This window comes from Herpailurus yagouaroundi, unplaced genomic scaffold (assembly GCF_014898765.1).
Source record: "Herpailurus yagouaroundi ecotype Mexico unplaced genomic scaffold, PumYag 196, whole genome shotgun sequence".
Lineage (NCBI taxonomy): Eukaryota > Metazoa > Chordata > Mammalia > Carnivora > Felidae > Herpailurus > Herpailurus yagouaroundi.
In genome coordinates, this window is record NW_024412427.1 from 11,002,327 (window position 1) to 11,024,219 (window position 21,893).

Consider the following 21,893-nt stretch of genomic DNA (forward strand, 5'->3'; position numbering starts at 1 on the left):
TTCCCAAAATTATTTTTTATTCCTGAGGGCAATGTTTCTGGCTTATTATTCTTCCTTTGTGGATTCATAGAAAATATTTCTCCAAATTGAGTTTTAACATGTAAGAAAGTAAATGGAAATTAATATCCATAAAAAAATCTTCAGTATCCTCAATTTATTTTCAATGTGTATATCAGCTTCTGTTAGCTCCTGCTCTTTATTAAATTGAACTACATCAGAGGGACAGTTTAGTTCATTTGGGTTCCCCAAAGGATTGAGCCTGAAGGATGCAGCATGATGTATGGAGCCAGTGGATTGGCGTCATTTTAAATCCCTCTTAAGGCATTGAATCCTAGAATTGTGTATTTGCTTCTGTTGAAAGAATAAAAAGCCTATCTTTGATGCTGTTGTTTTCACAAAATCACACCTTAAAAAATTAATCTTGATAACAGAAAAAGTGAGTCCTAAATGCCTTACTTCATTCACAAGTACAGTGAAATATTTATTATTCCCACATGAGACCCCAGTGCTGGGTAGTCAGCTACTTGCTATTGATGGGAATTTTTCTCATTTCACCTGAATGTTTGGCTGGGATAGACTCAGCCACTTTCATTGCATAGCACAGAGTGTCTGTCTATTACAGTCTTAGTACAATAGTGCCTCATTCAGACCTTGAAGACTAAGGAGCTCCAGGTTCTTGATGCTTTGCTTTTTGCTTCCTTAAGCTGTGTGCCCCTTTGCTTATGTCGGATAATGAGGAGCTGCTCCTGCCCCCCTGGCAGTGGGTATGCCTAAGCTGTTTGTGCACTGTCTGGGCCACCTAGATGAGTATTGCTTGGCTATACTCTAAAAGTTGCTTTTCCTGCCGAAAATCTAACTTCCCTGATTTTGGGGGCTTGTTTTAGGTTATCCTTCTCAACCAGTTGAACAGAGGCCACTTCAGCAGATGCCTCCTCAGCTCATGCAGCATGTGGCACCCCCGCCACAGCCACCACAGCAGCAGCCGCAGCCACAACTGCCGCCACCACAGCAGCAGCCGCCACCTCCCAGTCAGCCACAGTCACAGCAGCAGCAGCAGCAGCAGCAGCAGCAACAACAACAACAAATGATGATGATGCTCATGATGCAGCAGGACCCCAAATCAGTTAGGCTTCCGGTCTCCCAAAGTGTCCACCCCCCACGGGGCCCCCTGAACCCAGACTCCCAGAGAATGCCCATGCAACAGAGCGGCAGCGTGCCTGTTATGGTCAGTTTGCAAGGACCTGCTTCCGTGCCACCATCACCTGATAAGCAAAGAATGCCAATACCTGTGAATACTCCTTTGGGAAGCAATTCAAGGAAAATGGTATACCAGGAGAACTCCCAGAATCCTTCTAGCTCACCACTGGGAGAAATGTCCTCGCTCCCTGAAGCAAGTGGCAGTGAAGTACCATCTGTCTCAGGAGGCCCAAATAACATGCCTTCACATTTAGTAGTTTCCCAGAATCAGTTAATGATGACAGGGCCAAAACCTGGACCATCACCCCTTTCTGCAACTCAAGGTGCAACTCCCCAGCAACCCCCTGTAAATTCCCTGCCCAGCTCTCATGGCCACCATTTTCCAAATGTGGCTGCTCCAACCCAAACATCTAGGCCTAAAACACCGAACAGAGCCAGCCCCAGACCCTACTATCCTCAGACACCCAACAATCGCCCTCCTAGCACAGAACCTTCAGAAATCAGTCTGTCTCCAGAAAGACTCAATGCCTCCATTGCAGGACTCTTCCCCCCACAGATTAATATTCCTTTACCTCCTAGGCCAAATTTAAACAGGGGCTTTGATCAGCAGGGCCTAAATCCAACAACTTTAAAGGCCATTGGGCAAGCACCTTCGAATCTTACCATGAATAATCCTTCCAATTTTGCTGCCCCACAAACTCACAAATTAGATTCTGTGGTGGTGAATTCTGGAAAGCAGTCTAATTCTGGAGCAACAAAACGGGCTAGTCCGAGCAACAGTCGCAGGTCTAGTCCTGGGTCCAGTAGGAAAACTACCCCAAGTCCTGGGAGGCAAAATTCAAAAACCCCTAAACTTACTCTGGCCTCTCAAACAAACACAGCTCTGTTGCAGAATGTGGAGTTGCCAAGAAATGTATTGGTCAGTCCCACTCCTTTGGCCAATCCCCCTGTACCTGGGAGCTTCCCTAACAACAGCGGGCTGAATCCTCAGAATCCTACTATGCCTGTGGCTGCAGTGGGAGGTGTTCTGGAGGATAACAAGGAGAGCTTGAATGTGCCTCAGGACAGCGATTGCCAGAATTCCCAGGGTAGGAAGGAGCAGGTAAACATTGAGCTCAAAGCCCTCCCTGCCCAAGAAGTTAAAATGGTTGTTTCTGAAGATCAGTCTAAAAAGGACGGGCAATCTTTGGATCCTAACAAACTTCCCGGTGTCGAAGAGAACAAAAATTTGGTGTCTCCTGCTATGAGGGAAGCACCCACATCGTTAAGTCAACTTCTTGATAACTCTGGAGCTCCTAATGTGACCATTAAACCCCCTGGGCTTACAGATCTGGAAGTAACACCTCCAGTAGTTTCTGGGGAGGACCTGAAAAAAGCATCTGTCATTCCCACACTGCAGGATCCGTCTTCTTCTAAAGAACCCTCTAATTCCCTAAATTTACCTCACACTAATGAGCCGTGTTCAACCCTTGTGCATCCAGAATTGAGTGAGGTCAGTTCTAATGTTGCACCAAGCATCCCTCCAGTAATGTCAAGACCTGTCAGCTCTTCCTCCATCTCTACTCCCTTGCCCCCAAATCAGATAACTGTTTTCGTTACTTCCAATCCTATCACGACTTCAGCTAATACATCAGCAGCTCTGCCGACTCACCTGCAGTCTGCATTGATGTCAACAGTCGTCACAATGCCCAATGTGGGTAGCAAGGTTATGGTTTCTGAGGGACAGTCAGCTGCTCAGTCTAATGCCCGGCCTCAGTTCATTACACCTGTGTTTATCAATTCATCCTCAATAATTCAGGTTATGAAAGGATCACAGCCAAGCACAATTCCTGCAGCCCCACTGACAACCAACTCTGGCTTGATGCCTCCCTCCGTTGCAGTTGTTGGCCCTTTACACATACCTCAGAACATAAAATTTTCTTCTGCTCCTGTACCACCTAGTGCCCCCTCTAGTAGTACTGCTCCAAATATACAGACTGGTCGACCCTTGGTCCTTAACTCACGAGCCACCCCTGTTCAGCTTCCTTCCCCCCCATGTACAACTTCTCCAGTTGTCCCTCCTCATCCCCCTGTCCAGCAAGTGAAAGAAATGAATCCAGATGAGGCTAGTCCTCAGGTGAGCACCTCAGCAGATCAGAGCACTCTTCCCTCTTCACAGTCAACCACAATTGTTTCTCCCCTTTTGACCAATAGTCCAGGCTCCTCTGTCAACCGGCGAAGCCCAGTCTCATCTAGTAAGGGCAAAGGAAAAGTGGACAAAATCGGCCAGATTTTGCTGACCAAGGCATGTAAGAAAGTTACAGGCTCTCTTGAGAAAGGGGAAGAGCAATATGGTGCAGATGGAGAGACTGAAGGCCAAGGGCTAGAGACCACAACTCCAGGGCTCATGGGAACAGAGCAGTTATCCACAGAGCTGGACAGTAAAACCCCAACACCCCCAGCACCCACTCTGATAAAAATGACCTCTAGCCCCGTGGGCCCGGGCTCCACCTCAGCAGGACCCAGCTTACCTGGCGGTACTCTCCCCACCAGTGTACGCTCGATAGTAACCACTCTGGTACCCTCTGAGCTCATCTCTGCGGCGCCGGCCACAAAAAACAATCATGTTGGCATAGCATCTGAGCCACTTGCGGGTGGCCTAGTGGAGGAGAAGGTGGGATCTCATCCAGAGCTTCTACCCAGCATAGGTATGTACTCGGGGCCTGGCATCATCTCCTCGTGTCAATTTTTTGATGACCTATCCCACAAAAGAAAGCATGACTTCTCTTCTACTTGGTTGAAGAAGAGTGGGCTAAATGGCAATAGTGGTAGTTTCATTTATTAGAAGTACATTGGGAACTATACTTGAAAACCCATGTTAAGTTTACATTCATTAATAGGTTCTCTCTCAGCTCCTAAAATAATGGCAGACCTTTCATTTATATAAAGCTTTTCATTTTACAAGGAAACATCTTTACCTGTTATCTCACGTTATCTTCATACCAACCATGTCAGGGAGCCCTTAACCTAAGTCCGATTCCGTGAGTGAGAAGATTGAAACTCAGAGTTCAATATTTGTTCAAAGTTGATACTGTGAACCTTCAGTTTAACATTGTCTCTTAAAGGTGAATAGAAGTTTCTGCAAGCTCTCCTTACCATGATAATGACTTGCTCTTTACAGTTTCAGAGCAGGGTTCTCATAGCCCCTTCCTCATTATACTCTATCCCAGAGACTATTCCTTTCTGACTGTCTACTCCAGAGGAGAACTTTTCAGAAAACTAAGTTTCATGACAGTAGACACAGGAGAAGCAAAGTGGTTGAGAGACAGATAGGCTTGAGTTAGTATCACAAAAAAGTGCCACCATTTACCAGCTCTATGGGTTTAAGTAAGTTGCTCAACTACTCCAAACTTGAGTTTCTTCCTTTTGTAACAAGGGAACAACAGTAGTTCTAAGAGTTCACTGAGATAATGCATATAATGTGCTTAGCACAGAATATAGTAATGAATAAATGGAAAAAAATTATTACTGATTCTCTTTGACACAGTTTTTCATAAATTAGACCATTCCAATTCATGTATATCTAGTTCAGATTATTTCCTATGTACTGTTAAGATGGGCAAATGATGGGAGCATAGGTATCCTTATGCCTCCCCTCCCCCCTTCACACCCCGCCACACCCCACCCCCCCACACACACGCACACACACATGTCTCTCCTGTGAGACCTAAGTGATGCAGAAGCTCTATTTTCCCCAAGTGGAGTCAATCACATAATGCCAAAGCTGAGAAGGACCTTTGCTATATCCCAGGGCAGCTAACAGTGCTTTTCTCATTGAATGCAAGCTAAAATGTTTTGAGTGGTAAGCACCTAGGAGGAGGGTCAGAAAGAACACAAGCTTCAGGTTATGATCAGAGTTCAAATTCTAGTTCCACTGGTTACCAATCACAGTTGGATAAATTCCTTAACCTCTTATAAGCCATGTACTTCACCTGTAAAACAGAGTTTGTAATTCCTACCTCCCAAAATATACAAAGATAAAAGGAGAAGACAGCATAATGTGGCCAGCACACTGCCTAACACAGAGCTTTAGAAAGGTTAATTCCCCCTTTCCCTCTTCAATGCTAGAGACACGGAGAGATAAAGACCCTTAAGGAGTTCATTGCCGTTGCAGGAGACAGAGACTTCACAGGGCTGCGTGCCCTAAGTTTCTGGTTCAAATTTTGTGAATGTAGATGACTCCTAAGAATGAAAAAGAAACCTGGTGTGAGTTAAATATATTTTCTGCTATTAAGTGTTTCTGTTGTACTTCTGGAGGGATCTGCCCAACCCCCCCACCCCCCCACTGCACACACATACCAAGAGAATAATGATGAAGTGATTAGAGAATATTTTTATATGGGTCATATATAATACTAGAGTAATACATGAGCTTTAGGAAGATGAACCTGCAGTTTAAAAAAACCTCAATTTTAAGATTGTTTCCATTCTTCTAGGTTTTTATCTTGAAAATGTGAGAGATCAATACTGGAGTTAAAAGTAGGATTTAAGATACAGTTTTAGGCTTTATCAGATAAACATCCAAAAAAATTCTTAACACAAAGGCATTATTGACTAAGCAGGGAGAGAAATATACAAAATTCACTAAGCAGGGAGAGACAAGAGGATAAAACATTGTTACTAAGTTTATCTAGGATGTTAGACTGAAATGTCAAGATAGGAGGATGTAATCCTTGAGTGACTGTGGCATATCTATGCCCTTAATCTTTATTGTATGATCCAATAAGCTTCCATTCTAGAGTACATTGTGTATCCTGTTCCATTCCTCTTCAGGGACCTAAGTAGTCTCTGTCCTCCGAAGCCTAATTCTGATGTTTCTCCCTCTAATGTACCATCAGTTTTCTCAGTCTAGATTTTTCTTTCGATTCCCATAGCACTTTCTACCTTATGAATCTTCTTCATATAACATCCCAGTGGACTCCAGAGTACCACATTTGTGTATCTTATCTTTGATACTGGACTGAACAAAAAGAAAAATTAGTCTCTAACGGTGCCTGGAACAGCGCCTTGCCCCTAGGAAGTTCTTGGTAACTGTTTGTTATATAAGTAAATAACATCAAATAATGTATTCATCAAGTATGAATTGAATATCTGCTCGATGACCATCACTCTTGCCAGGTGTTATACAAAAGTACAAAATGAATTTTAAGATTCAAGTCTCAAGGGGTGTAGTCTTTAGAGGAATGAGAAATTTTTTAAATGCTGAGGTAAATGGTATCATTGTTCTCTGCAAGTGGTTCAGTTTGCCTACTAAGGTGTGTTTTGGGGGTTAAGTTTTGAAATGTCCTTTCAAGGCCAGTTTCAAGTACTGCTCTCCAAGCGTATATGTATTTCAGCAGTTACTTAGCCCTTGAGTCAGTCAATGCCTTCGGTTTTGTTGAGAAAAGAAAGTAAAAGGCCTGTATTTTTTTTTCCTTGCCTTAGCCCCTTCACCGAGTTTAGTTGCAAAGGAAACTCCAGCCACAACACCACAGGGGCCTGGTGCCAGACCAGGTAAGGCATGCTTTGGAAAAACTTCTCTGAGTGGAATGGATTATATGTGAAGGAACTGCTGCTGTCCTCAGGGTGCCAGGAAGTGACTGAAACTCTCTCACCTGCTGGCTTCAGAGCAGACCTCAGATGAGTGGCAGGGTTTGTGCAGGACTGTTAGGGTTCTTTTCCCCCCGACTGGCTTGCTGTCTTATGCATTCCTGGTGTCAGCCAGGGAACCCAAGAAGGGTGTTGCGGTGCCCATTGTCTGCCACCTAGCTGTGGATGGTTTCCATTGGACTGTTTGCCCTGTTGCATGACCCTGGCACTCATAGCTGGCAGCTGACTGGCCCATGGTAACTTGCTAGGGTGGCAAGCGTTCCTACACTCAGTTAGTAACTGCATATTCATGACAGGAGTGGAGGCTTGTTCTGAGAACCTCTGCTACAGTGAGGTAGCCACTTTTCCTGGGAGTCAGTCATTTCAGTCCTCTCTGGATGGCATTATGTTTCCCATGACCAAGAAATTGCAAATAGCATGAAGGATGGTGTTTCTGGAAGGTGGAGTCCATGGTAATCTGACAGATAATTGCTGTGGAATGCTGGGTCAGCTCAGAATGCGTGAGGATCTTGATGGCAATAACAGTACTGCCTTCATAGATAAATAGTGTAAGTGTATTACAGTTTAATCTTGGCCTGGCCCTTTGTCACTGAACATATTGAGAGATACCAAAAAAAAAAGTATGACACTTTTCACTCAGAGGTTAGAATCTCATTTACAGTCCAGTTCACACTTGAAAAAAATTGTAAGGAAAAAACAGTATTACCATGTTTAGCTTTGTGGGCCTAAATCAGTGAAATTAAGCTATAACTTGTGATATTTTTAAAGATTTTATTTTTAAGTAATTGTTACACCCACAGTGGGGTTTGAACCCATGACCTCAAGATTAAGAGTCACATGCTCCACCAACTGAGCCAACCAGGCACTCTAACTTGTGTTTATTTTAAAAGCTGCTTCAGGTGCTATGTGCTATGTTATGTTCTATTGCACACTCTGGGTAAAATCAGGCTTCTGAAAAGAATGGTTGAGCAAAAAGCATTTCAGCCATTCAGATTCTTCCTTTGCTACCAACTACCCACATGATGCATGACATTGTGCTAGGCACCTGACAAGGATAGGAGTGGAGCAAATCATTCACAGAAGGTATTAGATGGTAATGTTCATTTTTGGCGAGAAAAGGAGCAACTAAAAGAGGAAGGGAATTACATTTTCTGCCCCAATTCTTTACTCCAGAAAAATGTGCTTTACTATATCGTACATCTTCCTCAAAATAATTGGCCAAAGAATCCTATTGCTTTTAAAAGTTTGACTTAAATGAATCTCCTTAAAATACCCTCATAGTCACTAATTGCCTCACCAGATTCCTTTGATCTCTACTAATGTGAATTAGCTGTAATAGTGTTAAAGTTCTCAAAAGCACTGAGTTTTGTTTCACATGAGCAAACTAATAAAATGTTTTGGTAATCAGCCTCTTTTGAGCTGTTTTCATTTTTGAGCACACATTACCTGAGTTTGTGTGCAGGCAACAGAGACCCAGTGAGCTGGTATCTATTTCAAGTGGAGGGTTTCCAGGTTTTATGGGTTAGATGTTGGGAGCTAAGTAGCAAATGAGAAGCAAGGATTCCCTCATCTTGCATTGAAGGCAGAGGGATGCAAGGGATTCCAGCATGAAGGCTGCATTGACATGAGTATCCTAACAATAACAACAGCTAATTTTGAGTTCTTACTAAGAGCCAGGTGCTGTACTGAGTTTTTATATGTATTGTTCCATTTAATCTTAATTTTGAGGTGAGTAAAGTGGTTGTCCCCATTTTTCAGATGAGGCATTGAGCACAGAGAGTCAAGCACAGGGTTACATGGCTAATCAATGGCGTCAGAATTCTAACCTATGCACTCTTGATTTCACTGCCTTCAAGGAAGTTAACGTGTAATCTCTGGGGTAGATGAGGCATGTACACTGAATCTGCTGTGCTGAATTCTCTATAAAGGGAGGCAGGAACAGGTACAGAGCTGTGGGAGGCCAGAAGCAGGAGAGATCACTGCTGTCTGGTGCATTAGGAAAGTCTTCTGGAAAGATGAAACTCTAAAAGCGATGTTTTTCTGCTGATGCTGAGAAAGAAGTGCCTGGTAAACCCATAGAATATTCATTTAAGCAAAACCCTGCTAGACGAATTACTGAGATTTTCCTTTCTTCGAGGGTATTGTGGGGAGTTTGAGGAAGAGAGGAATGTAATGGAGTCTGTAGGCATTATCTCAAAGCAAAGCAGTCTGCACTCTGTAACTCAGTGAGGAAGTCCTTTGGAGGAGAATGCATCCTTAATATATATTTAAGACATATTTTAAGATTACTGCCTTTAAAAACAAGTATGAAGAGGTTAGGGATATTTTAAGAAAGAAACCAATCTCTTCTACAGGAGAGGAAGAGGCTTATTTTACTAATCTAGTTATAGCTGGGTGAAATATGAACCAGGTAGTGTGAATTTAGTTCTATTGATCCAAACAGGATTATTTCACAGTGTGGAGTAGAAATAAAAATAGACCAAGTAAGTGTCTTATGCCCCAGACTACTGAGTTGTGTCCCTGCCAACTCTGTCTCCATACCATGTAGGGTGAGGATCCTGCTGGGCATGAAGACATGTTAGCCTAAATAGGGCATTTAGAATTCTGAGACACCTCCCTTCTCCCAGTGGACATAGACACCAGAAGCTCCCACATCTCATTTCTGTCCTTTGTATTTTTCACAGAACTCGAGGCAAATGCTGCCATGGTCTCTGGACAAAGGTAAGATGATCATTCTGCAGACTCAGCGTGAAAACGGCGTAAGCCTCTTTGAAGGGAAGGGTATCGGCTTTCTCATCCTTTAAACCTCTCTTCACCTTGTCCTTTTTCCTTGACTCATTGTGCCAGTCTGTTTTCCCTGCTAAAACAGGGGAGCTGTCATGAGTCCTAACCCCTGAGAGGTAACATTTCCCTTAACAAAGCTTGGTGGCCAAGTTTCTACCTTTTTTGGTTGTTTTGAAAATTGAATGAGATAACATGTTCAGCACTCACCATAGTGAGTAAATAGTAAGTTCAGTATGTAAGAACTGTTGTTATATTGTCATTAATAATAGTCCTTGCAACACCTTCTAAAGCATAGCTGTTTGATCCTCCAGGCATAAGAGAGAAAGCCAGACAGGGTCTGAACCCCAAAATTCATGCTTTTCCTGTTATACTACAAAGCCCCACATAACCTAATAAAATGAAATACACCTGTGGCTTCACTAACTCCATGGAAAGGAGGAGGAATAGTTCCAAAAGTAATTCCTTTTTTAATCTAGTAATGCATTGGATAACATTTTAGAGAATTTATCATATTTGTACAACTTAGTTTATAAAACACCTTCACAATCATTTTCTCATTTAATCCTATCCACCCTTTGAGGTGGTCATAATAACCAACATCTATCTGAATGCATCTCATGCTATGCACTGGGTTGCAAGCCCCTTAAGTGTATCATCTCATTGAATTTTCACAGTATCTATTAGGAAAGTAAATTCTGTCTTACCGGTAAGGAACCTGAAGCTCAGAGAAGTCAACTAAATTGCCCAAGGCCACAGATTTAGTAAATGGTGCAACTGATATCCAAACTCAGGTGCCCTGATTCCAGAACCCTCACACTTATGTATTGTAGCAGACAAAATGGGGATTATAGATCAAGAACCTGAAGCATAGAGGAAGTTAAATATCATGTCCAATAAGTATATAGGTAAGACTTGACCCCTGTTCTTCTGTCTCACAGATTCATTGGCATTCCTACTACATATTTCTCCCTGTTTTTATTTGAAATGGCTAATATTTGAATTCATTTGCCTTTACCAAGCATACTCCAGCTGTGGCTACACAAAGAAGATAATCAGATCAAAAAAGGGTATTTGTTTCCAGAGCTATCTGAGTACTGACCATATGAACAGCAGGACAGTACTTCTGTGGCTTTTGTTTTGCCAGGAGAAAGAGGCACCTCTGTTAGGAATCTTTCTTCTCAGAGACTTTGACCATTTTCGGGGCTCCTAGCCAGAAAGCCATCCTTTACCATCTCTAAAAGGATGTGTGAATACCCCTGACTTACAGTTCTACCCCAGCTCTGGCCTTGCCTCTTCTTCACTTGACTTGGTTCATGGGGCAGTTGTTAGATATAAAGCAAGATGGTGAACAGTATGGCCAAATTCCCAGCTATCGTACCACCAGTGAAGGGTCCTATGGCAGGAATGAACAATGGAGGGGTAGAGGAAGTTCATAGGCCATGGTTCATGCCTCTAAGGAGCTCCTGATCTAGTGGAAGGCAGAAGATACTAAAATAAAATATGCTGTACAACCTGATGGGTGCTCTTGAATACCAGATACAGACTGTGAACCCAAAAAGAAGAGACAGGGGCGCCTGGGTGGCGCAGTCGGTTAAGCGTCTGACTTCAGCCAGGTCAAGATCTCACGGTCCGTGAGTTCGAGCCCCGCGTCGGGCTCTGGGCTGATGGCTCAGAGCCTGGAGCCTGTTTCCGATTCTGTGTCTCCTTCTCTCTCTGCCCCTCCCCCGTTCATGCTCTGTCTCTCTCTGTCCCAAAAATAAATAAACGTTGAAAAAAAACAAAACAAAAAGAAGAGACAGCTTTACTTGGGGAGTAAGGGTCAAGGAAGACTTCCCAGAAGAGACATCCCTTTAACCAGCTTGTTTTGTTGCATTACGTTTGTTTAAGTTCCATGCCTTACAAGCAAGTTTAATCAGCGTTTTTTCCCTAATGATTTTGACATGCATTTTTTTTGAACCATGCAAGTAGTAAAAAGTTTATTAAAGAAAATTTGAAATTCAGATCAGAGAATTAAAAAGAAGAAAATTACCAGAGCGCGTGGGTGGCTCAGTCAGTTAAGTGTCCGACTTCAGCTCAGGTTATGATCTTGCACTTTGAAAGTTCAAGCCCTATGTCAGGCTCTGTGCTGACAACTCAGAGCCTGGAGCCTGTTTGGATTCTGTGTCTCCCACTCTCTCTGCCCCTCTCCCACTCTCTCTCTGTCTCCCTCAAAAATAAATAATAAACTTTAAAAATTTTTTAAAGAAGAAATTACCAATAAACCAGTATTCCTACGACTCAAACAATATTCACTATGTATATTTTAGTTCATTTTCTACTTCTCTTCAGAGTATGTATACAGATAGGGAATATTTTATATATAAACACTATAATATTTTTATATAATATATAGTGATATATATATAAGCATTATACACACGTGTATTTCACACCCATTCATTCGTATGTAGTTACATATATATGCTCAACATGTATTATGACGAAAATAGGATTATACTATTCATAACATTGGTAACTTTTTTCCCACCGTAATGTGTCATGAACAGTTTTTATCATTAAATAGCTTTCTACAACATGATTTTTCATGACTGAATGTGAATGTGCCATGTTTTAGTTTTAAAATCTGTTGTAAAGCATTTAGGTCTTCTGTCTTTATTAGTACTTATATAATGCTTTGACATCCTGTGTGTAATTACAGCTCTGTAAAAAGATTTGTTTCCTTAGGCACCTAGAAATGGAATTGCTGAGCCAGAGGATTACACCAGGGTTTCTCAGCCTCAGCGTTATTGACAGCTTGGATAAGATAATTCTTTGTTGGGGTTGGGGGGGGAAGAGCTGTCTCATGCATTATAGAATATTTAGTGGCATGCCTGGCCTCTGCCCAGAAGATGCCTGTAGCATCCCCCACTCAGTCACGGCAGTCATCTTAACAATCAGAAATGTCTCCAGACATTTTTAAATTGCTAAATGTCTCCTGGAAGGCCAAAATGCCCCCTATTGATAACTGTTGGGTTACATAATTTACACTCTGATCAGGAGTTTCTGTCCTCATACCCTCAGTAGTACTGGATATTACCAATTTTAAATCTTTGCAAACTAAAAAAAGGGGATTGAGGTAGGGGTAATCAGTATACCCAGCAGTATATATACTCTGAATACATTCTCATGCGTATTCTATAATGTGACTTAGGCCATTATCTGATTATACAGGCTCATAGAAAATACCAGTACATATTAGTAATTTCCTAAATTTCAGATACTATTAACTTTTGAAAAGGAATATTGTTATTTTAAGAAAAGGGTGAGGAAGTTTCGGAATTTTTGTTCCAAGTTCTTAATTTCTTTTACCTGTTTTTCCACAATTTCACCAGCAATATGCTTTTTAGTATTTTATTTTACTACTGTAACAAGCTAGACTCACTTTTAAATTGTGAGTAATATAGAAGGTATTTTGTTTATTGTCCCAGAGTGGAATATTTTCTCTTCAGAATGACAGTATAGTTCTTAATCTCCTGCCTCACAAATGAAGCTCTATCTGAAGAGCCCTTTTTTGTGTGTGACTTGATTCCCTCTCCTTCTTGGAAACTTTGTGCTTCCCTCTGTCAGCAGTGAGCCCAAAGAGATCATTGAAAAGTCCAAAACCCCAAGCCGAAGAAACTCCCGAACTGAAGAGCCAACTGTGGCTTCTGAAAGTGTGGAAAATGGACATCGCAAGCGATCCTCTCGGCCTGCTTCAGCCTCCAGCTCTACTAAAGGTTAGCAGTGCAGTGTGGGTGCTTTTGTGGGTCAGATAGAAGAATGGGGTCTTTATCACCACAGCAGAGGACTTTGTCTTTTATCTATGCTTCTGTTACTTTGACTTCTACTGTCTGTCCCTCCTTTGTTTGTTAGTTCATTTACCTGTGTGTTTTCTGTGTATGTGCACAGAGCGGCAAGCGCTGTTGGGGGAAAAAAAAAAAAGAACATAACAGGGCAGATTGATTCGTGATCACCACTTCAGATAGGTGCTCAATATGGACCAGCCATCCTTCTGTGATCAACTCTCTTTTCCACTCCTCTGGCCCCTACTTTCTCTTCCCTCTCTCAGTAGAGACTCTCACCTCTCCACAGAGAAAATAGAACTGCTTCAGCTGTCACTACCAAGACCTAAATCTACTAGGATCCTCCTTTGCTCCTACTATAATAGAGCAGCTGTCCCTCCTCAAGTCTAAGGCCAGTTCCTCCACTTGTGCCTCTTTGATCCCATCTTCTCTGACCTTGTCAAGAACCTTACACTACTACCAGTTTTCTTTCCTGTATTGATTGCTGTTTCCTTTTTTAATTCAGGATGTCCTTGGTTTCTGTGACCTAGAGCTCTCCATAGTTTTCTCTCTACCTCTCTGGCTTTTCCTGCTCAATCTCTGTAGCCAGTTATTAGATGTTGCCCTTCCTCACACTTTGATCCTGAGTCACCCTTTCTCTTCAACTCTTCTCTCCCTAATTGATCTCACTCATGCCCTTCTTTTTTAGTTACAACTTTTCACAGATGACTCCTAAATTTGCATTTCTAGTACAGACCTCTAAAAATCTTAGACAACTGCATGTACATCCTTACCAGGACTTCAAATTCAACATGTCTGAAACCAGACTTGTGATTTTCACCCCCACTATCAGGTCATCTGCCAGTGTTCCCCACCTCAGGGAATAGCACCACCATCTGTCCATTGGGCAAGTCCTCCTTGGCATCTCTCCCTCATCCTCACATCTCTCATGTTCGTTACCAAAAGCTGCTGATTTTATTTCAAGTGGCCCAAATTCATCCCCTTTGCCCCATGTTCATTGCTACTGTAGCTTAAAACCCTTTGGTGATTTACATTGTAATTTGGATTAAAGTCTGAAAGTGCCAACATGGATTAGAAAGGTTCTATGTGGTCTGGCCCCTGTCAGCCTCTCCTGGCCTCATCTGACTTCCCTCAGCAACTCAGACATGCCGCCCTCTCGTCACAAGCCTGTGTGTGTGTACACCCACTGCAGGGAGTGTTTTTCCCTCTTCCTTCCTCCCTTCTCCTCATTAACCTACTCTTTGTACTTAGCTCACTTGACACTGCTATGAGGAATCACAGCCCCATGTTCTCCTTCATAATACCACAGCTTTAATTTTATATTTATTTATGTGATAATTAATATACATGCCCTGTTAGGGCAGGAGTTTGTCTGGTTTTGCTCACCACTATATCCTCGGTACCTGGTACAGTGCCTTATACAAAGAGGTATATAATCAGTAACTATTATATTAATAACCATCATTCAAATATATATTAAGTACTTACTACATGCCAGGCTTTGGGGATATAATAGTGAAAAGGGAGAGTCTCTGTCTTCATCATATCAGTTATATACCAGCCAGAAAGACAGACTAATACAGCGTGTTAAATGTTAAATGCTATGATAACAAACTTACATGGTACTGTAGGAGCATATTGCTGGGATGCTTTACTCCTCTGCCTAGTCATAGAAGGCTTTGAAAAAATGATGTTTAAGTTGAGACCTGAAGAATGAGGAGGCATTATCCAGGCTGTGGGAGTTGAATGAAATATTCTAGGCAAAAGTACGGCATGTGCAAAGGCCCAGATCTGAGGGAGAGTCATCCCCTCTGGGAATGTGCTGAGCTTGAGTAGCTCAGCTTAGGCAAGAGGTGGAATCCTGGCCAAGTGCCTGATACCAGCAGGGCTGCTGAGACGCAGTCCAGTACCATTGGGATGCCAACCTGAAGATGAGGGCAGGTTGTGGTGCGCCAACACAGACACTGACCTGAGAACTCAGCTGTTATTGGCAGGTTGTGTTTCTCGGCAAGAATTTCACGATTCCTCATGAGAGCCCCTGGGTAAGCCACAGGTCTACAGATCATACAGGTAAAGCAGAGGTGTAGAAGTTACCTTACCTCAGCCCATCAGAGAGGGAGGAACCTTTTTTCTTCTCCAGGCATAATGTGTACACCACAAGCAGAGTCCTCTTAGGTATCCCCACTTTGATGCCGAAATGGAATCAGCCACTTTTCTTCCTCCTCCCTGGGAATTATCTCCCAGGCAGAGATTTGTTTGGAAGGAAGCACTCCTTTCAGTATATTGAATACTAAACTTAGAACACTAAAGGGAAGATTCCTAGAGTTCCGTGGGAAAATCTGCTTCCCCTCAGTTCTTTGTATTCTTTATTTAATGTTTGTTTATGTATTTATTTAGAGAGGTTGAGACAGAGAGAGTGCAGGGGAGGTCAAAGAGAGAGGGAGAGAGAGAAAGAATGCCAAGCAGGCTCTGCGCTGCCAGCACAGAGCCCATTGCGGGGCCTGAACCCATGAACTGTGAGATCGTGACCTGAGCTGAAATCAAGAGTCGGACACTTAACCAGCTGAGCCACCCAGGTGCCCCTCAATTCTTTGTATTCTTTTGGCCCCTTACTTTCCCAAAGATCGAAGTTTTCTAGGCTATAGAATATGGTGTGTAATTACCTTTAAAGCAGGAAATAAGTGTTGACCTTTAGAGATGTCACACACCAGATTTTTGGAAACTTCATTTAAGTCCAAACCCTCAAGATAATAAGGATGTCATTTATAGTGTACCAGAAAGAATTAATCAAAGGAGCAGCTGGGACAGTTAAGAAGAGATGCCCAAATTAGAGCCAGTTTGTAGAGAACTGCCAGCCAAGCAAAGATGGAAAGCTGGAACCTGTTTTAGAAGAGGGTGGGGAGTAGGCGTGTACACTTAAGGACGTTGTCCCAAGGTGGTATTCATGTATTCCAACATGGTATTCATGTTGGAATGCCTGCCCCATCCGTGTTCTGAAGCTTAGCAACTAGCTCAGGAAAGGCCATAATGACTTGAAAGCTTTGTGAGTTTGCATGGAGGGGTGCTGGATGTCTCCTGAGAAGATAAAGAGACCTCCGGCCAAACCCCAGGAATCAGTCATGTACAGATCTCTACATCAGCTTCAAGCCCTCGGGCTCCCAGTTCTGAACTCCTAGGGTAAGTTACCTTTTGTACCCAAGATGAGTGCTATAGCTGTTTTGGGTTTTAAGTGCTAGAGCTCTTGGATCCAAATTAAAGAATAAATATGCATATTATTTGGGCTGCTATGTTGTATCCAAAACTCTGAACCAAAGTCATAAAATAACTTTTTGTGATGTATTTGAGCCCATACCCAGGGAATGATCGTAAAATATCATGGTGGTTTCCTTCAAGTTTTGAGGGGAGAAAAAGGTTTGCCTTTTTTGCACTCATACAATGTGGGTCATATGTGCACAAACAGAATCAGAAATGGTCTGTATTTTTCATGAGAACCTTGAAATCAGGTGAGAAATATGAGCGGTGTATAATGAGAAATACTGGTACATTTGTATTGTCAGAGAACCAGTGACATTAATTATGCTCCTGCTGTGAGAACAGAGTTTGCTTATCTCATGCTGGCCAGGCCTCCTGTACTGCCAGATTGGAGCAGGTGGGACAGATTATTTCTGGGCAAGTCTAGAGAGGCACACGTGGTTAATAGGTCACTCTTTAACCTATTGTTTTGTTTTTGATTGTTGGGTTCCCCCCCCATCCCACTTTTAATTACAGACACAAAAATTGGCTCTCACAAACTAGTGAGCTTCTTTTTAAAATTGCGCTTGATCAGGTGTGTTGTTACAAATATGCAAATGAGTAGTTCCACTTCCTGATATGAGGTGTTGCCTATTAACACAGAAATGATTTTTCTCATTTTTCTTGTCATTCTTCATTTACTCTTCTGTTAATAATAGTTTTTATGTTATACTTTCAATTGGAAAAAAATTAGTAGTTAAAAATGTAAAGTTCAATGCATAAGTTTGAAACCAGGGAAGGTATACTAATATGAAGGAAGTTCAGAGCAACCTATAATCAGTAGCAGCTGTGGGTGTTCCTGGAATGCCTTAAGATGCCTCTGATAGCAAAGTGGGGTGAGAGTCCTACCCTCCCCACAGCCAGTGACTTGAGAAGCAACAATCTCAAAAAACAGACATTCTTTTTTTTTTTTTTTAATTTTTTTTTTCAACGTTTTTATTTATTTATGGGACAGACAGAGACAGAGCATGAACGGGGGAGGGGCAGAGAGAGAGGGAGACAGAATCGGAAACAGGCTCCAGGCTCCAAGCCATCAGCCCAGAGCCTGACGCGGGGCTCGAACTCACGGACCGTGAGATCGTGATCTGGCTGAAGTCGGAAACTTAACCGACTGCGCCACCCAGGCGCCCCAAAAAACAGACATTCTTAAAATGAAAATGTTATTGTGGAAATGTAAATGAACATAATATGGAGAAAACTCTGAACAGTAACTGCCTGAAACTGCACTCTTGTAGTAGCATCATTCAGAAACCAGCCATGAAAATTTTGAAAGGAAAGTTCCGGAATTTTCTTTACAAATAAATAGAAATCTTGGCTAGAAGTAGTACACTAAAAAGCATAATGAAGTGAGCGAGGTCAAGGTCATTTTCTAAAACTCCTTGAAAGGTAAAGGTAAACTCCACATAGAAGATTTAATAAACCCTTGTACTGTAGATTTGGCCAAATTTGCTTAAGGTCAAAATGAGGCAACCAGGGGGGGGGGGGGGAATGCCCATGTCAAATTATAAATGTAAATGTTCTCCAAGGATGTATATACAACCATCTGAAAGACTGTTATTGACCCAGTTACTTACCATATACTTTGTTCTAAAATATTAATATAAATGATGTTACTTTTAGTCTTTGGACTACTTTTATATCTCTCAAGACATTAATTTGTAAAAATCGTTGATGGTTTAAAAAACTTGGATTTTCCAACAATGTATGTAATATTTATTTTGCTAGTATGGTATTGAGTATGGGACTTGGGAGTGGGATTATGCACAGTCAGTTAAGGTAGGCAGCCTTTAGGAACAGACTTGATGTACACTCTGAATGTACCATCAACCACTTCATTACTTCCCTAGAATTCCTTTACCTTCAAGAGGTAACCTCCAGATTCTCTTATTGTGTTCAGCGGAGTAGTAAAAGTTGTAACATTTTGGAGGAAGTATAAAGTTGAACTACAAAAACAAAACTCATCTTTTCAGATAGATTTATAAAGACTTCAAAAGTGACATTGTCCTGTGACCGAGATTGCCTAAATTTATCTAGCGAAGGTGATAAAGGACTTCAAAATCAGGTTGATACAGCTTTTTCCCTCATGGAAGTATAAAAGTGCACCCTACACCCATTTCCCACACCTAACCCTGGCATCTAAAATATTATTTTTTTTGCAGTTTCTAGCACAAATCACTTGTTGATTCATGGTCCCACTCACTGATTCATCCTCAGAAGCAGAATCAGTCTGCCAGATCATTGGGTGCTTTGGAGCAGTGACAGATGGGAACAAACAAGGAAGGAGGAGGGGGAGGAAGAGGCTGAGGTGCTTATCCCCCCACCCCCTTCCCAGCCACATCCCTCAGTCCTTCATATCACAACAAAGAGAGGCTCCCAAAGTTGGCCTAATTAACAGATATCTTTCTAAGAATGAACACCCCATCAAGACAAAACCCTGTATATTTTTCCTGCAAATGACAAATTTGCTACAGTGAAAAGGAAACTTGAAAGCTGGACTGGGAGTTGATTATAGGGAACTGGGGTAGGTGTGAGACTCTTAGTTTATTTCATGGAATTAAAGAACACCATTATCAACATCCTGTCAGATTAACTGTCCTCTGATTAGCAAAAGACTATGGAGTAAATCAGAGAGACTGACCGTACCACATGGCACAAGCAGAGTGGCCTTCCAGCAAGAAGATATATACACACTGGAATTTTCACCAACAGAAGCCCTAAAACATTACACAGGCCACTTCTCAGAAAGTCATTGAGCCTTATTACTTCCTAGCAATTACTATAGCTAACAGCAACATTTTTGCTTTTTGCATCTACATCTTAAGTCTGTGCTCTCAAAATATGATACAAAAGAGAAAAAAAATTTCTTAGAACACTGAATCTAACATGTAGCATCAGGAACTTTAGCCTAGGGGCACCTGGGTGGTTTAGTCGTTTAAGTGTCAAACTCTAGATATCAGCTCAGGTCATGATCTCACAATTTGTGGGTTCAGGCCCTGCATCAGGCTTTGCCCTGACAGTGTGGAGCCTGCTTGGGATTCTTTCACTCCCTCTCTCTCTGCCCCTCCCCTGCTCACTTGCTCTCTCTCAAAAAAAAAAAAAAAAAAAAATTTATTTATCCTAATTTCCAGAAATCAATAAAACTGATTCATCTTACATATTATTGTGTTAGATAGAAAATATTTTTTTCTCCTTGATGGGAAGTAATTTTAAAACATTGTTTTCAGGGCGCCTTGGTGGCTCAGTCAGTTAAGCATCCAACTTCAGCTCAGGTCATGATCTCACGGTTTGTGGATTCGAGCCTGCGTTGGGCTCTGCGCTGACAGCCCAGAGCCTGCAGCCCGCTTCAGATTCTGTATCTCCCTCTCTCTCTGCCCCTCCCCTGCTTGTGCTCTCTCTCAAAAATGAAAATAAAATAAACCTTTAAAAAGATAATAAACCTTTAAAACATTGTTTTCATATTAAGACCAAAAGATCTGTGGAACAACATGAAGAATGAGAGTGAATTTAATATAAGATTTTGTTTTTCTTAAATGTTTATTTTGAGAGAAACAGCAAGGGGGAGGGGTAGAGGAGAGAGAGAATCCCAAGCAGGCCCCATGCTGTCAGCACAAAGCCTGATACAAGGCTCGATCTCATGAAGCATGAGATCATGACCTGAGCCGAAATCAAGAGTCAGACACTTAACCGACTGAGCCCCCCAGGCGCCCCTAAGATCAATATAAAATTTTAAAGAAATGTTTACATTTGGAGAGCTTTAAGCTATTCATTGTACTCTGCTGTAGAAGACTTATGTGTGGAAGTTTTTGAGAAACATGGTTTAAATATGGAATAAGATTGAGTTGATTGAAGACATTAAAAGAGGAATGAAAGGAACACATTTATTCCCTTTATGCCACTGTTCTCTGTGTTTAAGTTACTCAGGTCCCACCTCTTCCATGAAGCCTGCAGGCTCACCTGGGCTCAGAGCAGGCTGTGGCTTGCTCTGAATTGCTTCTATGCCTGTGTGTAGACACTTGACCAGGGATCGTGATCATACTATTTAGAGACTTTGATTATAGTACAGCAAAAAGAGTTGCTTACTGCAAAATAATGGCTTGGCTCCAAAAGAGATCCAGAGGCTGGTTCTTTGCACTCTGGCACAGCTTACTCACTTGCTTGTAGCAACACTCATGGATGTATCACCAAAAGCACTCATTCTGTCATTTCACTGGGTGATAAGAACGGGTGATGGAGATTGTGGGGTTAATTGCCCAGCTCCAGATGCTCTCCCCACCCCTGCCTCTTTTTCCAACTGCTTATGTGTGCTCCATTTCCCACCACCTGTACCCTACGTCCCAAGTCTCCAAGGCCCTACTCTACAGGTCTAGGCCTGACACCCTCTCCACACTGAGCACTCCTTTTGAGGACCTTAGATTTATTCAGAGTCCAGTAGGACCCCACTCCGGCCAGCCCTGCTTCCTGTGGACTGCCTAAATAGCACTGCCATAAAGAGTTGCCTCAGCTGAGCATGTCCTTTCTTTCCCCCGACAGACATAACCAGTGCGGTGCAATCCAAGCGAAGAAAATCCAAGTAAACAAGCTGGACAGCGACTTGATCCTTGTAAATGTGTGTGAATTTTACAAAAAGCAATTTTGAGCTGTGACTTTTTAAAATCCATTTCTGTACAGTTAGTCATTTTAATAAAGCAGCCCTTTTCCTAGTCCCTGCAACCTGTTTCATAAAGTGCAATGGGGAAAGCAGAGTTGTTGAACCCTTTTTTGGTGTTGCAAGATGAAGTTCAAGGTTTCTAAAATGTTGCCATGTATTGAGAGGAGCTAATGCAATTATGTTATTAGTTTTCACATTTCCTAAGCAGCCTAGAGTACAGGGTGAGCATTTTTAGATCTTCTAATGATGTATTGTGCTGTGGAAGTTATGTGTGTGAATAGCAGTAGCGGGAGCAAAAAGAAGCTTCTCATTTGGAAATGTTGTAAATAATTTTATTATATAGTGTTTTGGATGTATTTGTTGTAGAAATGGACCAGTGAATAAAGAGAATCTAAGGGTTTGTACAATGTGAAATATTGAATGTGTTAAATAAATGTCATTGTCCTAGAACATAAATGTACGTTATTGGCAAGGGATTACTGGGTGAACAAACTCTTTGTTTGGACCATAGATGAATAGGAACA

General features: G+C 42.0%; 1 protein-coding gene across 7 annotated transcripts in view; it reads left to right on the forward strand.

The window, feature by feature from the left end:
• Positions 1-21,819, forward strand: part of NCOA6 (nuclear receptor coactivator 6) — a 109,189-nt gene extending 87,370 nt beyond the window's left edge. For 5 of the 7 annotated variants that reach the window (XM_040447263.1, XM_040447266.1, XM_040447267.1 and 2 more), the window contains 5 exons: positions 885-3,884; positions 6,661-6,729; positions 9,510-9,546; positions 13,216-13,364; positions 21,252-21,819. In XM_040447263.1, the coding sequence (XP_040303197.1) occupies positions 885-3,884; positions 6,661-6,729; positions 9,510-9,546; positions 13,216-13,364; positions 21,252-21,295 (3,299 nt within the window). In that variant the 3' untranslated portion in view covers positions 21,296-21,819. The remainder of the gene's footprint in view (positions 1-884; positions 3,885-6,660; positions 6,730-9,509; positions 9,547-13,215; positions 13,365-21,251) is intronic. The other 2 variants (XM_040447265.1, XM_040447269.1) reach the window with 2 other exon arrangements.
• Positions 21,820-21,893: the final 74 nt, after the last annotated feature.